The sequence below is a fragment of the Diadema antillarum genome, unplaced genomic scaffold (assembly GCF_040938485.1).
Source record: "Diadema antillarum isolate AM-2024a unplaced genomic scaffold, OU_Dant_1.0 seq00000229_RagTag, whole genome shotgun sequence".
Taxonomy (NCBI): Eukaryota; Metazoa; Echinodermata; class Echinoidea; order Diadematoida; family Diadematidae; genus Diadema; species Diadema antillarum.
This window is the reverse complement of record NW_027271279.1, coordinates 731,491-749,439: the sequence shown is the minus strand read 5'-3', so window position 1 is coordinate 749,439 and position 17,949 is coordinate 731,491. Positions and strand designations below refer to the sequence as shown.

The 17,949-nt window shown below is 38.5% G+C and overlaps 2 protein-coding genes across 2 annotated transcripts in view; both read right to left on the bottom strand.

Moving 5' to 3' along the window:
• LOC139729250 (uncharacterized) overlaps window positions 1–17,949 on the bottom strand; it is a 243,738-nt gene that overhangs the window by 120,808 nt on the left and 104,981 nt on the right. The gene's annotated exons all lie outside the window — the stretch shown is intronic.
• On the bottom strand, window positions 7,811–12,175 carry LOC139729249 (uncharacterized). Its single transcript, XM_071640180.1, has 3 exons — window positions 11,384–12,175; window positions 10,418–10,620; window positions 7,811–9,448 (listed from the first exon to the last, which is right to left on the bottom strand). Exons 1-3 carry the CDS (start codon window positions 12,034–12,036, stop codon window positions 8,424–8,426), a joined length of 1,881 nt encoding a protein of 626 aa, XP_071496281.1. The 5' UTR covers window positions 12,037–12,175; the 3' UTR covers window positions 7,811–8,423.

Below are 17,949 nucleotides of genomic sequence, written 5' to 3'. Positions count from 1 at the left end.
ACTGCCTCATTCCTTCATTCCAACACTCCAGTCTATGGCTAGGGCGAGAATTCTTACTACTACAACACTCCGAGACAAAAAGACATACATCCACCTTATTATGAAGAGCTACAGCAAAGACAAAACAAGAACAACAACAGAACAGTGCCCAAAGGAAGACAGAGAGATTCATGAAATCTACATAATAAGCGATCAATCCTATACAAATAGATCAATTGCTACTTCACCCTCTCCCCCCCCCCCCCCCCTCCCCATATACACACATACACACAAGCCCACCATGAAATGTGTCTCTGGCTGCCTAGAGTGATACACTACAGAACAATATCCCCAATTGAAGTCTCATACAAGAACCCACAGAGACATGCATACACAGATCTCATCCTCATATACCCCCATCTTTTGGGGGGAGGTAGGGAGGGGTATGAAAGGCTGTAAAAGAAAAAAAAACAAAAATTCCTGCTCTGGCCCCATTAATACTTTCCTCCACCCCAGACAGAAAAAATCAATGTCACCATCCCAGGACTCCATGATGAATTCAGACAGCCAAGTCATAAATGCACATGGCCTTGATCCAGAGGGTGTAAACCAGTGCAGCCCTGACCTTCACTCAATCCCAATGTGGGTTACAGGAGTATAAGCCTTTTCGCAGTTGTAACTGCGCATGCGCGAGAAAATCGGGTTTGGAGATAAATTAACCAAACAGTCAATGCGTGCGCGGCTCGGGCCGGGCGATCGAATCGACAGGTGATTCGTGAATGCATTGTGGATGTTGGCGGACCAACGAACGGTAATTTTTGCCGACATTCTGTGAATCTTGACTCTAGGCCTTTGATAATCTGTTTATCTATATATTCCTATATTAATGAATCATGTATTTTTTTTTATTTTTTTTTATTTTTTTTATTTTTTTGCGTTGTGAGATTTTAGACGATCTTCAATCATAGTCAGTTTTAGACTAGGTCCAGGCTAACTGCGACAGCCGTCGCACGAAGCGGCGCGGTCCCCGGGGCTAGGTCCAGGCTAGGACAGGTAGGCCGGATAACGTGGCTTTCAGACAAAACATCACATATTAAAGATAATGGATGGGACTGTTAGTGTTGTTAAGAATGAGGTTCTAACTTCTATAAATGGCATAGATTTCTAGGCCTAATGTTGAATATGTTTTCAGGTGCAATATTTATTCATGGTTACGTACAGGCCAGGAACTGATGTTTGAGATTGCATTAATTGGATTTTTGACAAAAATACTCTTATGTTTGAATTCTGAATTCTGTCGATTTGATTGTTATGTAGACTGTTAGGTCTAGAGCACTCATAGAGCACTTACTATACCCAGTAATGGTAAATGACACCACCTTTTCTTCATGAATATTTGCTTCAAATATTTACTCTTTTAAATTACTTTTTGCAAATTCAAATTCATTGTTAGTTTACATCAATATCAAACATCCAGAAAGTGCTGAAAACATAAGCTAACAGTAACATCCAAATGTTAAAAGAAAAAAAAATTATACCTACTTTAATTCCATAGTCACCAAAATGATCCCGTACGGTTTTGGGACTTTTGTACACGAGTGTGCACTCAAACAAATGCCACTGTATTTTACGTTCGTGCCCGTATAAGGTCATATTACTTGTAATTTGACCTTGTACTTGTAGAAGTGGTCTAGAGAAGACTATAGATCTACGTGTAAACTCAGCCTATAGTATGAGTATGACATGTTATTGTAAAACCTTAATTAAATGGGAGTCTTTGGATGAGAGAGCACATTTTTTTGTCACTGTGAGAAAGATGTTGAAGGTGTGAGTGTAAAGTTGTTATGTTTAATATTGTGTACGGTGTGCGTGTATGTCTTAGCATCTTGTTTACATTTGTGGAGAGTGAGTCATCAGATCTATGTCTAGCGTCAGAGCATGAAAGAGGCTTGCAAGTAATATTGCATAACCATGCACAGTGCCTGATTCCCCCATTCTGCGGGGAGCAGTCGATTTGGTTCACAATTCCAATTGTTCTAACTTCTCCGCAGGATGGTGGTGGTGGATTTGACAAGCACCGGCATGGTACTGTGCACTGTTTCTTTATGCAACCTACTTTTTGGTCTTTGCTTCCTTCATTTTTTTTTTAATTGACAGAACCCTTTCCGGTGTAACTATCGAAAATCCTTACATGTTGGTCTATATTGCTATATATTTTTTTGTGTATCGTTATATTTCTTTCATGTTCAATGCCCAACTAGCTATGCATTAATTCAGTTGGGCCTAGAAGATGATTAATTATGCCTACTTTTGTGTGCTGGGCAGTAGAGCCAGCACATTTTAGTTTTTACACATAAAGATGGTTTGGATAGATAGTATCGTAAATTATTTTGTTTCCTTTTCTTCCACTTCAGCTCGAATCACCATGAAGCTGTGTGCAGTTGTCGGCTGTAGCAATGGATCTTATCAGCTGGATAAGTGGAAGCAGGGAAAATGCTCCAAGCATCAAACTTTCAATGGACTAGGGTGTTGTGATTGTGATCCTCCATTTCATCTCTTCCCATTTCCCACTGAGAAGCAAGATCAAGATGGCAGAAGGCGATGGAATAAGCTTATGAACCAAAAGGATCAATCAACTGGTAAAAACTGGATAAACAAACCTCATGATAGAGTGTGTTCGAAACATTTCCCGGATGGGAAACCAACCTTGGCGCATCCTGATCCTGTACTTCATCTTGGATACAAACTTTCACCGCAAATAGCACCAAAGCGTGCACCACCAAGAGATCGTGAAGAGCCAACCAAATCTAGGAAAAGAGTTTGCCGTACTCCCACTACATCTTCAACACCAAGTCCATCTATTGGCATGGCTGCTTCAGTGAAGGTTGAAGAGGATCACAGGTACACTTACAAGTGTGATTGCAAGCCTAGTTGTGATTGTGTAGGCTGCATCCAAAAACAGGCAAAAATTATTTCTCTTGAACACAGAGTCAAGGAGTTACAACACAAATTAATTTCAAGACAAACTGAAAACAAAGGACCAAAGAGCTGCAGAAAGAAACTTATATGTGCAGAGAACATAAGTACTGACAAAGATGTTAACCATTGTACAGGTATCAGCTCCAAACAAGCATTTGAGGACATGTACAAATTTGTAGAGCCTCATGCAAAGACAATGAGCTACTGGAAGAGTGCTAAATGTAGCAGGAAAGGCCGTCCATTCAAGGGTACCCCAAAGAAATCTGGTCCAAGGAGAAAATTGCAACTCAAGGATGAATTTCTACTTGTTCTGATGCGTCTTCGATTAGACTTGACTGTCCAGTTTCTAGCATTGCTGTTTGGAATTGTATCCAGCACATGCTCCCAGATAATTACAACTTGGTTAAGGTTCCTTGCAATGACCCTAAAACCTCTGATTGTGTGGCCAAACAGATCATCCATCTCTCTTAATATGCCCATACAATTTAGGAAGCACTGCCGGAACATTAGATCCATAATTGACTGCACGGAAATATTCATTGAGAGGCCACGATCACTTGACCTGCAGGCATCAACTTGGTCAGATTATAAGAAACATAATACCATTAAAGTATTAGTTGGGATCACGCCAAATGGGCATATTTCCTTCTTGTCAAAAGCCTACGGAGGAAGAGCATCTGATGTTGCAATCTTCAGAGAAAGTGGGTTTCTAAGCCTCCTAGACCCAAATGATGTTGTAATGGCCGATAGGGGATTTCCAATACAGGAAGAATTACTCTTGCACCATGCTACGCTTGAAATACCACCAGCTGCACAAGGCAAGCGTCAGATGACAAGGAGTAAAGTGCAAAAGACAAAAGTTATTGCCAATCTTAGAATTCATGTGGAGAGAGCAATTAATCGTTTGAAAGATTTTAAAATCTTAAACAACACAATGCCTCTCACACTTGTACCCAGCGCAGATGATATATTGATTGTATGTGCAGCTCTAGTTAATCTGCAACCAGATCTTATTAAGTGATGTTCAGGTGGACTACAAACTTTTGTGGTAGTTTTATGTCATGACTATGATTCAAAATATTTTTGTGAGGTCAAATAACTGAAAAAAAATTGTAATGGAAAAGATGTACATATATATCCAAAACAGAGTAAAGTTTCAATTCTTCAAAGTGATGTCTTACTGCTTTTGTACTTAAAAAAAAAAAATTACATATACTACAAAGTATTTCTTCGAAAATATTTTCTTTCATATCCTTTTCCCCCCTCTCGTGCTTTGAAAGAGACAGCAAAACAACACAGTGGTGGATCCAGGCAGGGGACAAAGTTGATGCGCGCTCCCTCTGTAATTTTAAGCCACAAGATAGTTATGGTAAATTGCAAAAATTGAATGAAATCAAATTTTTTTATAAATGTGCTATTTTGTGGTGCTGGGTGAATAATTTTAATGCTTTGTTAAATCATTTTCAAAAGAAAATACCGAAAACTTTGGAAATATTGAATTGTTCCCATATAGGTATTGTATGTACTACATGTAGGGTCCTATAGTGATATTTTGCCATTTGTCATAATTATAAATGAAAATATGTTGTACAAAATGATTGCAAGTACTAGTAGGTTTAATTGTGTTTTGGGACAAAATCCAGCACTTTCTGTAGATCAAGTAAAAAATTTTTGAATTCACCAAAACATTGAATGTGTACACTAATATAGCTAAATCTAATTGTCATTTTGTGCCAATTTTATATTTGCTCTTTGTGCCCCCACTCATTCCAAATCCTGGCTTGTGTAATAGAATCAATGCTCAATCCATTCTAAATTTCATCTCACATTGTCTTAGGTGCTGTTGATGTAATGCACCTAACATTGCTTTTAGGTGCTAAATGGTTTCTAATGTGTTTATCATTTAACTTTGACCAATTGTTATACAGGGTGGCCCAGAAAAAATGGCCTAACCTATTTCCCACGGATTGTTTTTGCAATGAATGGTATCAATGGATGAGGTAACGTCTTCTGAGAAAAATGACACCAAGATCAGAAAATTTGGTTCAGCAGTTTTCATTTAATAGTACATTGTGTGGGGCAAAGTCACGCCTTAGAATTGTTCTCTTGTCGGCTACCCCTGAACTGAAAATGGTGGAAATCCGGGCGTACCACAGCTAGAAAGAGTAATCAGATTAAGTTGATCAATTCTTACGAGTAGTCTCTAGTCAATACAATTTATCAACTGAATCAGATTACCCTAAACAACTGTGGTACGCTCAAATATCCACTATTTTCAGTTTAGGGTTAGCCGACGAGAAAATTTTTAGGGCTCGACATTACCTGACAAAATGTACTAGAAAATGAAAACTACTCAACCAAATTTGCTCATCTTGGTGTCACTTTTCTAATCAGATGTTACCTTATCCACTGATACCATTCATTGCAAAAACAATCCGTGGAAAATAGGTTAGGCCGTTTTTTTCTGGGCCGCCCTGTATAGTAAATAAAGAAGCTTTAATAGGAGTGAACTGTAATTTGTTAAACAAATTTCGGCATTACTCTCATGTGGTGAAGGTCGCATGTTCGATCTGTAATGAATATCGCAAGTCACCAAGTCACAAAAAAACTGGAAGTGGGATTCAAACCTGCCATCTACTGCATGCAGGGCAGGAACTTGCCCACCAGGCTGTTCTGGTTCAAGGCCAAGTCACAATCTTCGGCACGTGGGAGTAATGCTGAACACTTGTTTGAAAATTATTGTAATATTCAGGCGCGGTTCTACGGGGAAGAGGGGGGCTTAATTGTACATTATATGTCAGTATACAGGGAAACCCCGTTATAACGAGCTCGGATATAGCGAGATATCGCTTTCAACGAGGAGATTTTACTGGTCCCATTTTCATTTGCACATATCAAAATGGTACAAAAATGCATACGTTTATAACGAGGTACCGGTTATAACGAGGAAAAATTGGCGGTCCCTTGGACCTCGTTATAACGGGGTTTCCCTGTATAATGATTATAATCTTTGGCTCTAGGTCTGCACTTGGTAATACATGTATGTATCTTGTGATTCCATGACTACTGAGAGTCTGTACAGAAATTTATACAAATGAAACAAAATGTAATTCAGTTACATGTTCAGGTGTTTTGTTTTATTAGAAGTGAGCCAGTCTTCAATGCATTGAAACTCAGACATTGAGGAGGTAGATCTTTTTCTGTATACATAAGTACACCCGATAAAATTTAGTAAAACACATAACCTTAATGCCCGCTGAACACTACACGATGGTCTTCAGCCATGAAGTAACATGAAATTGCATACATTTTCTGCACAGTGGGTCAATGGCCAGTCTTAAAAAATTTGACATGTCAAATCCTTAAGACTGGTCTTAAGACCGAGTCTTAAGACTGGAGACTGACAAGGTTGTGACGTCACACTTCTGGTCTTAAGACCGGTGAATCTTGGCAATAGTACGCGGTGGGCTTTAGTTACAATTTGATGAAAAACCTGATAACCTTTACCATCATTTTAAAGGTTTTAAACTTTGTTACAGGCTACTAGTCTTGTACATTAAAGTTTGTTGCTTTAATTATATCTAGGGAGCACACAGGTCTAGTACTGATACTGGATGGAAATAAATTAAGAATGAAGAATACACACACATTTACCTACATGTACATGTAGGTGTAATACTGACATTGTATTGAAACAGCTATCAAGAATGCAGAGAAATTACATGTACATGTAACCTCATAGATCACTCATGATTTTCCCAGTCTACTTGTTTTGTCACGTTTATCCCACCATCACTTGTGCTTGCACATTGAGTAATTCCCTTTAAAAATGGTTACATGAATGATGAATTTGAATGTAAAGAACTATTTGAAAGATGTTTTTTTTAATATGGCCATGTCATTAAAAGAGAAAGATGCATGTAATGAATATGCACCTGTATTTGAGTCTTCAAATTCTTATGTGCTGTACTTACACAAGTTATCTTTTAAAGTCATAAGTAGCTGCCTGCAGTAATAGAGTGAAAGGGTTGAGAGGGTGAAGAATGCATGAGAGAGATTGAGAGAGCACTAAAAAAAAGTGAGAAAAGGGGGAGGTGGGGGGGGGGAGAGGTAGAACAGTACACGAATACGTGCAGTCAACCTCGCTGAAATTGAATACAAATGAACAAGAAAAAAATCCTTTCACAAATGTTGCTTTACACAATAAAATAAATACTGGTTTACACCTATCTGAACCAGAATTTTTCTTTGACTTATACGATTATTCGAGTTGTGTGAAGATTCGGAGTAGCATCTCTTAAATTCCATATCTCAGACTAGCGTCTATTAAATTCCATATTAAAGCAAATACATCGTTCTCATCAGGGTCATTGTGAATAACTCTTGAAGCATAAAAAATGGCAAGCATAATTGCATTTTGATATTAATAATCTATGAGAAAAGAGTGTGAATCTGTATGCAGTCATTTAGGCAAGGCACAGGTATTTCCCAGTGATGTACATGTACATGTATGTAAGTACATGTACATGTAGTAGCAGGTATAGCAATGACGATTTTTGTTTCCTTGAACAGTGCAAACTCACAATATGCTTACGACCAATAAAATTACCTCGATATTTCAAGTTCACGTATCTTTTCATTTCATCTATGAATAAAATCAGAAAATTAATGATACTAGCAAAAATATCTTAAAGATAGAGACATTTGCAGCCTAAAACCTGATATGTTCATACACCTTGAAAAGTCACAAAACTTTGCATGAATAAATGTTAACTCTTCTCAAAATGTGTGTGAAATCTTACAATCATACCTTTAATACAATATTTGTAAAGTATGAAAACTAATCAACTAGTGTCGCCTGATATCGCAATATACATTTTAACCAGATAAAATTTAAAATGATGAGACTTTGTCATGTCCCCTTGAACTAGCTCAGACAAAATATTACAAAGTACTAATTCAAGGTTCTAGATTGATAACTGCTTTATGTGAAAGACATAAATAACCGAAGAAATCTCACATTTTAGGCTGCAAATGTCTCTGTCTGCCATTAACCCTTTATGCGTTACGTTCGCAATTTTGCACAATTGTCATGAAATTCAAAGGCAGGAAGTACTGCTCATTGTTCTGGGAATGAACAATCGAAAAAATCAATACCTTTCTCCCAAGGTGCTGGGTCTGTTGGGGGACCAATTCAATGCACTATTAACCCTCTCATTACCATAGGCATGTAGATGTCTAGTAAGTCAATGGAGTTTGCAAGGTCTGGTACTGAGAGGGTTAATGTGCTCAGAAAAGTATTTAAGTTCATTTTCTTGGATATCACTCTTTAAGTAATCTTAAAGTAACGCATAAAGAGTTAAGGGGTAAAAGGTAGTGTGAATGATAAATATTTTCCAGATATTTTAAGTTATATTCCATTCATAGTACTGTCAATATTCAATACAGTTGCTGCACACACTATGCTACGGTTCATGGCTTTTACTGACAAGTTCAGGGGCAATGTGTTGGCAGAAGAATTTCTCGGCCACATCCATCGCTTTGTTCCACATTTCTCTATTAAAAAAAATGCGCTCTAGATGGAATCCTGATTGGGTGTATACAAAGAAGTCACACCACGTGCGTCCAGTGATCCCCATTTGGCACTGAACTTGATAATAGTACTGGTGATTGTTTTTCAGTTTTGTTTCTCCATCTACCATGGTGAGATAGTCGAGATTCTCAGCTGTTGGTTCCTCAAAGGCAATGGTCCGAGGACACTTTATCTCTAGGACTCCAGGCTCATCACAGCACTTACAAGAAACCAATCCATCAGGTGAAGCTCCAAGAAACACCTTGATTGGATGGACGAATAGACCACACTCCTTTACCTGTACACTTTGGTGGCCATTTTCTTTTTGGATTGTTTCATATGCATTCCTTGCGATTGGCTCCATTATCCGTCCATACTTCAGATTCGGTAAATTTCGATCAATAGTAGAACGACCCATCAGTCTTTCTATGATAGGTTTTGTGTCCTGACTTTTGGAAGAACATGGATCATCGAGCGTAGCTTGCCTTGTAATGGCTGATTTCAAGTTAGATGCTGTTATCATTCCTGCACGAAATTTTGCCCACTGTATATTTTCTGCTTGGCCTCTTGTATGTTCTTCCACGACATTAACTTCCTCCTGTGTATACGTAGGCAAACCATTCAGGAACGACTCTACAGTCTCATACCTGCCACCTAAAGTTGTCAGACAGTCGGGATCGACTGAATTCTTTGTTTCAACTTCTACCTCTTGTCCCAGATTGAAGTCTACTTCAGGAGAGTAGTTCACAGATGGTGACACATTGTGGCTTTCTTCATCCTGTAAATACTTAAATACTGTTGATCTCTCACAAGTTGGGTACATGGCATTCGCAAGTTGTCTTGCTGGTGGTATTGCCTTGCTTCCCATTGGGTTGAATAGCCTCTTTACTGCTGTGTTGACTGGCTGTTTGCGTTTCCCTGTATTAGAGAAAAAAAAATGGAATCAACATTGAACCCCAAAATACACAATAAATAATTTTGATAATTTCCTTCAGAGGCCTTTCAACCTAAATATACTTTTTTAAAGTTCATTAAATATCAGAAGTTATTAAACAAGTAGTAAAAATTTACATCCTAGATTCATACTTTATTGTAGTTTTTTGTTTTCCAATTCTTTTGATAAAACACACGGCTTAAAGCCACTGTTTAACATCGTAACTGATCGATTTAAAAAATTCTAAAACTGTGTAGCCTGACCTCTCTAATCATGTTCAGATGGATGAAAAAACAGCCAAGAATGCAAAAATAATGAAAGAAAACCAGTCATTATCAAGATATCTATGAAAGTTGTAGTTATTATCGCTAGCTATAATAACTCCAGTACTGTAGTCTATGGGGTGATCTTTTAGGTTTTCACTCTTTTGAAGCACTACATAATAACATTGAAGCCTAATTTTTTCACAGGTGCATTTTTACACCCCATCACATACTCTGATAGCATGTAGGACCATGCAGCTCAGATTTTTTAAATCTAGAAACTGTTAAACTATGCCTTTAATATACATGTACAATAACAAAATATTGGCCTATTTATCGAGGGAGAAAGATAATTCAATTCTAAACAAAAAAGTTACCTTCTATTACTCCTCTCCTTTATCATAAATTTGGGGTCTAAATCAATTCTTGATCATGCTAACCATCAGGCATCAGGCACTGGCATATTTTCCACTTTTGGTCATATTTCCCGAACCCTGTCCAAACAATAGAAAGTCAATGGGAGAAATTTATATTTCCCGGACAATTAGGTGGGAAATAAGATTCTGATCGGGAAATATGCCATCCCTCCTAACCATTACTCATAATCCATGGATGAATTAATGTAATGATTAAAAAAAAAAGAAAAAAAAGGGGGGGGGGTATTGAAAATAGGAAGTAAAGTATGCTTACTTTTGTTTCCATAGCTTGGTTTCACCCACTGCATCTCACACACTGGCTTGCCATGAAGAACTGCAGCTGCACCCCCACTGTACACATTCCAACTGCAGACTTTCGATGTGCATGGTAGATGTCGATTTTGCGACACTCCAGTCATGAAGGCATGATCCAACTTGAAAACCAGTGCAGCAACATGGTTGCATGAAGATCCCAGACTGTAGAAAGTAGAATACAAATCATAATGTAATTAACATATATAGACAACAATATAATAATAGTTTTAAACTTCAAAACGGAGGTATCATCCTACTCTTACCCAGTCGGGGAGCCATTGGTATGAGCTGTGCAAATTTACGTGTCATGCAGTTTCTATAGTTGGAGACAGAAATGAACATTATCGAACTTGTGGAAAATATTGTCCTGTACACCCTAGTGATAAAATATCCTTTTTTTCATCCCACTCCTTCAATTGGATACATGTTACATGTAGACTCTATATCTTGATGATGTGCTTCACATCATGCTGATCACTGATCTTGTTCATATTTTATTAAAATATACTAGATCTCGACTCGAGGGATTAGCACTGGCGGACCCCCCCCCCCCCAAATTAAATAAATCAATCTGTCAGATAGAGGGCAGTGCTGAAATTTGTGTTGGCCATAGAGTTACATGGTGTTTGCAGGAGTGTGTGTAAGTTGCTTATTCAATTGGATAGGAGAAAAAAATACAGTGCGCTCATCAAAACCTAAATTTTCCACAACTGGACGCAAGAAGAGACAAGGTAAGTATTTTGGGTTTTTAAATCAAACGGTTCATTTAGATGCCCATTTGTACGGCACATAGATCTAGACCTAAGTCACCTAGTCCCAAACAATATAGTCTACCTTCGTATTAACTATTATTCAGCAATTTACTAGAGTCTAAGTGCAAGTTTATCTGGCAACAACATCATTGCATAATTTGTGTGATTCTTACCCAGCAAAGCAACTACAGTAGGCACTGTAGATTTTTCCGGAGGACTTGTCAATGGCAACCCACACGCTGTGAGGTATGTTTTTTACTGCCAATGAGGGAGTACATTGTGCTTTCAACACAGAAACTTCACTTTCCGCTGAAATTGGGTGGTAGAATATTTCGTGGAGCCACTTGCTGTTGAAGTAAGAGAAGGCCTTTCCCTCTTTGTAGTCTGAGAGTAATCTTTCTTGCAACGTTTTTGGTCTAGTACCACGCGATTTCCGTTCCATCTTACTTGCTTCACTGGGGCAGGGCGCCTCGCTTAACAACCACTCGGCTATTTCAAAATAACTAACGGGTGGCCAAAACTTCACTCCTTCTTTTTCTGGCAACCAGTCATCTTTCAGGTCCGCCAACGGATCTGGAATTTGTTTTCCGTTTATGAACAACAATTCTGCATACTGTTTTGACCGCGATCGTTCTTCTTCAACTTCGCTTGGTTTCACACTGTATCCAAATCGCACTGCGCTGTAGACTAACGCTTGCAGCTCCGCTTTCAAACCCGTCGTTTTTAGTCCTCTTATGCGAAGAAAATCCTTTAAAGCGTCCACTTTCCAAAATTTGATTTCTTCCAAGGTTAGCTGACGTTCATTTTCCGTCCCATTTGCCTCCATTTTCGATAAATAGTTAAATATTCATTTCTGAATTCTAATCGTCACTGTACACACGTACGATTCAAGTGCAGACTACGATTATTATAAGTTTGTTTATCTCCAATGACCTTTGACATAAACCCACAATGCAATGCGCGCCGAGATTGCGAATCGGCTTATAGGTTGCCTAGATTGCCCCTCCCTCATCCCTCCCTCTTCCTACCCCCTACTCCATCAACTTCCACCCTTCTTCCAAATTGTCTTTACCTCTTGCTTCCACTCCTCCTTGCATCCCATATAAGAGGTAGTATCACCATCAAGAGACTCATATGTGTCACCAGCCATAGTTTCAGCCATTTCACCCTCATTTTAATTTTTTTCAAGACCCCCCCCCCCCCCCCACCCTTCTTCCAAAAGATGCATCATCAGCTGCAGAGGGCTCTGATATGTCACCTGTTTTAAGATCAGCCTGAAAGAAATTCATCCGGGCTTTTTTCATCCTTGCCCCTCTCCCCTCCCCCCACCACATTTCCTGCTACACCACTTCTCTCATATCTGTCCTCTTCTATTTCTTATACCCCCTCCCCAGTTCCTTAAACATATATATATATATATATATATATGACCCTTCTCCTGCTCTTACCACACATTAATATATCTCCAATCTCTCATAAACCCCTCCCCATCATACTGCATAACATGACATCAACAAATAATTCTTCATTTGCTTAGATTGGTATTTGAAAAAGTCTCCTAGACTTAGTACACATTTATCCAGTCATTTCACTTTCCCATCATTTATGTTTTGTTGCCCAGGGCAAGGAAGGTATACAGCATCCATTTCCCCCCCCCCCCCATACACCTCGCCCCCACCTCCCCACCCCTCACACAATCTCAACCTTAACATGCAAAATACCCCTTCAACAATTTCTTCATTTTTCTATCTTTTCCCTTCTCTTGTAGCCCTCTACCTTCACCCCCCCCCCCCATTCACAGTAAGATTCCATTATAACTATACTGTACACTTAATGCTTATAAATGCATATTGTCTGCTTTCATTTGGATAGTCTTGAAGATTTTCCCAGATTCTGACCACATCCCCTTCCCTTCCTTAACAAAGAAAAACAAAAAAGGCACATTAGTTTTGACTCCTTAAGCTGACAATGCGGGTTGCTCATTTACAGTCCTCTAATTTTCACTTCATTTCATTTCATTTCATTTTCGATGAAAGTATACAATATGACATCTGCATATAAACAAAGTAAATTTCTCTAAACCTCCGAGGGGTTTTTCCTGGGCTCATCCCCCACCCCACCCCACCCCATCTCACCCTTCTCCATCCATCCCTTCCTCTCCTCTCTCCTCCTCCTCCTCCTCCCCCCAGAGGTAACGTCAGACTGCAACAGAAGAGGGTTCAATCAATTTCAAGAGCGCAAGTGGCCAATGTTTCCTCCCCGATTGATCACATTTAACCCAACTGTTGACTTTTCCACCTCAGTGGGAGGTACAGGAGGGCAGGAATGTTAACCCCCATTCTCTCAGAGACCTTTTCTCCATTCTCCGGCCCTCAAGCGTTTTGCATGCAGATATGTGGTGCTGGCGGACAATGACTTAGAGGCATGAAACTATCTCAAAACAGCTGGATGTTGGGTATATATCTCACCCAAGACCTTGACATCATACACGGCAGTGATTAGTCTGGGACTATTTGTTTTCTAAAATTCAACATTCTAGAAGTCATCTTTTGGCTCAAAAAGCACTCCCCTTTCTTCTCAAACACTCTCACCCATCCACCCACCTATAAACACACATAACACACACACACACACACATACACACAGATGATCTACTTTCCCCTCGATTCTAGTTTGTTTGTTTGTTTGTTTGCTCCCTTAACATTATTTGTTCATCATTTGTCCATCAATGCATAAGTAAACACAAAAGTTAAGATCATGTTAACATTAAAGGAAACCAAAACCCAAAGAGAAATGTGGATTGAGTGAAAGTGGCAACATTAGTAGAGCACATCAGTGAAAGTTTGAGGAAAATCGGACTATCGATGCAAAAGTTATGATTTTTCAAAGTTTTTGTGTTGAACCACTGGATAAGGAGACTACTTGAGTTTATGACATCATGTGTGGATGACAATATAAAGAAAATATAAAGAAAATTCAACATGCTTTCACTTTTCTAACGTAATGAAAGAGCACTTCACTAACTGCTTTCAGAAAGCAGGGGGAATAATTACTACCTTTAACATATGTCAGCATCAAGTTGATGGAATGTGTAATTTTCACGAAAAATGATTTTTTTTTTTGGAATCTTCTTTATATTTTTTCTCTATATTGTTGTCTACACATAATGTCATGTCATTTCTCTTTGGGTTTTGGCTTCCTTTAAGATTGTTCACAAGGACAAGAGTTGCTGTTTTTCATTCATCACTGCCTATCATCTCATTATTGTGCTCCAGCTCACATCCCATTAAGCCGAAGGCCACTGTCAGGGTGTTCAGACGTAAAAATTTATACCGAAAAACGGTGTAGCTATACTGTGAATTTATGCGTCTGAATGCTGACTAACAAAACGGCGTATAATGAAACAACATATAGCGAAACAACGGTCAGAGCATCGTTTCGAATTAGAACTTGACAACGAATCAGCATTCCATCGTGTCAATTGTGCGTCTGAACGTATTGCGATCACAGAACGGTATAACTGGGCGGGGTTTAATGGGAGCATGCACGAGAGGTGGCTCCATGGTTGTCACTCATGACCATAACAGCATGCGCAGTGGGAAACTGTACATCTATGTGACGTTTTCCAGAACGGTCGAGATTAGCTTCCGAATGGTCTGTCGGCTATACAATGATTCTTTATACGTTGTTTCTTTATCGAGTTTTGGTATAAACTGGCTTGCGTCTGAACAGGAGGTGTATCCAATTCATGTCTTCAAGGATACTTAATGTGGACAACAGTATTTTTGTCATCAATGTCAAGTTATCTCCAATAGCAACTCAAGTGAACACGGAGAGGCAATATTGTCTTCTGCATAATTGCCTAAGCCACAAATGCCAATGGAGCATATCTTATTTTCCCAAATATCAGTCATGCTATAAAGGTATAACTTACTTCTGTAAAAGCAGAAACTTTCGTTTGATCATTTTTTTTTTTGTCACCATACATTGTTTGCTTGCAACTCCATGGGTGACCGTATTGGCACATATATGTGTATGATACAATTTTCATAACAGATCAGCAAAACATGGAAATTCGAAAAACTTTCTCCACCATGAAATAATCCACAATCTAACAGTATATACAGTATATACCAGAAGGACATCACTCAAACTGACAGGAACACAATGTTTGTAGTCCCATTGTAGTCCCACACAATTCATTTTAGTGTAATCAATATCTCGAATTTCATAAACATACAAATTAATGACATCAATCTGAAACCAATGGAAATGAAACAATCTATATATGACTTTAATGCTATGCATGAAGTGCAATTCACCAGCTGAGAGCAAGAAGGGCACTATCGTGTTCTATGATTCGAGCTTAAATAAAAATGAAAGAATTTTCATTGAATGAAATGTTTATTTAATCAAGAGTGTGTAGATTTGTAAGCATTGTTCTAAATATCAGGTAGAATAGCATCCTTGTATTTGATTTTTACTATTTTCCTGAAAATCAAAATAATTCAAAATTGAAATCATAATGTAGTGGAGATTGAGCTCTACTATGTGATACCAATAACTCAATACCCCTCAAAATCTCACATTTACATGGGTAAAAACAGATGCATGCAGATGGACTGAACTGTTCAGGTATGATGCATGGAAAACTGTGTCTATTACAGAAATAGGCTGTGCAAAATGTAATAGTCAACTTCAAACCTGATCAATAAACTCTTCTTCAATTGTAGCAATCCTCCTGGTTCGCAGTCAATGCTGTCTTATCTCTTCTGACCCCTTTCTCTACTTCACCTTATCCATGTACCCGTACACTCCTACCCTGCCACCTCCCCACCCCTCCCCTCCCCCCCCCCCCCCACACCTCTTGACATTTTACATTTCCTCTACAAATGATTGGCAAGCCACCTTCTATGTATCAGAGCATAAATCTCCCACCATGAAGAGATTCCTCTCAAACATGGGGACAAGAGGAACGATATCAAACCAAGTCCTCTTCTTTAAAGGCATTATTTACCATTTACAGGTGAAACAAAAACACACATGTAGTGCTTCAAAATAGTTCTAAAATGTGAGTTAGGGATAGAAACAACAATGTTAAAATGTCAATCGGTATAATCAATGTCAAGAATTGTTTCAAAATATACAAAATGTGAATAGTTATAATAGCATTGTTTCTAGACTAAACTATCTACATTTATGGTTCATTGAGAAAAAAAGTGATATCTAATTTAAATTATATTCCAGGCTTTATTGCAATATGACAGTAGGATGTTTCATGATACAAATTGTATTACTGACCCACACATATGCATTAAATGTGATAACTTGAACATTTTGTAAATCACTGCTCCCAGTGGTAAACAATACCTTTAATTCATCTAGCCTGCGTTTCCTCAGCATCCTGCTATTTACATTACCTATAACAGATATCTTCAGCTCCTTACATCCACTGGGGGAAAAGAGAGCACCATTGCTTCTAAATATAACCAAATGTTTATTTTTCTCCCATTTTTTTTATTTCCCCATTGAATAGAAAGAAATATAAGACAAAAATCAAGCTAGCCTGATTTTCATGCTGGTGGCTACTTCTCCATGACATCACCTTCAGTACTACAATGTGTCTATTCAAAATGGCTTCTACATCAGCAATGAAATAAGACTATATTCCTGTAGACTCCCTAAATTTCTTCCAATTTAAAGGAGTCCATAGATGCATTTGGAGAGGACTTCTCACATGACTAAAATGAATTTGATTTGCCAGTGCCATGAAAATTACAAAGTCTCAAACATAAATCTATTGGCAAATCATTCGTCAGTCACTAACCAAGTCTTACACCCATCATGTATTGATACAAGACAAATGCAGCATTATACAGACAAACAGTATTAATGCACACACAATCAAGAATTTTACAGAAGCAGCAGTACACTTGACTTAAAGGGATAGTACAGTATTGGTGGAGATGAAAATTGGGCTTTTAACTTTTTGCGAGATACCAAGAAAACACTTATGATATAGTACAGAGCATGCCATTTTAAGAGGATTTCAAAGTTTATTTGATGAAAATCGGGTTTGGAATGACTGAAACATCCAAAAACAAAGTAAAACAAAGCGATCGTAATAAAGTGTGGAATTGCTCTTTTTTGGATATCTCAGCCATTTCAAAACCAATTTTCATCAAATAAATGTTGAATTCCTCATAGAATTACATGCTCTTTCATATTTCATAAGCGGTTTCTCATTATCTTACCAAAAAATGTTAGAAACCTGAAATTAGGTCTCAACCAAAACAGTACAATCCCTTTAAGCCTTGTGCCTTGTGCCAGGTAGTAGCGAGCTCCGCTGTTTGTGCACGTTTCACATGGCTTCATCAAACATGGCAACATTGGGACAAACTGGCAATTTGCACGGACAGCACTGGACACGTTATTTGTAATACCCCTAGTGCAAAGACGTCTTTCGCCATGACAAAGCAAACTTTGAGGGCCTGGATGCAACACGGCAGATAGTCTAATGCCCAGGCCCATACAACTGTTTTCCTACTGTAAAATCAGAAACATTTGCAGCATGAAACTTTCGCAAACTGGAGCCGACGGCCTTTTTCACGGCATGAAACTTTCGTGAATTGCCCACCATACCATTTAACGCATTGAGTAGACAAAAACGTTTGCGGGCACTTCCCTCCCCCAAAACTTGGCTCCTTGCAAAATCAGCGAGAGTTTTATACTTGCAAAA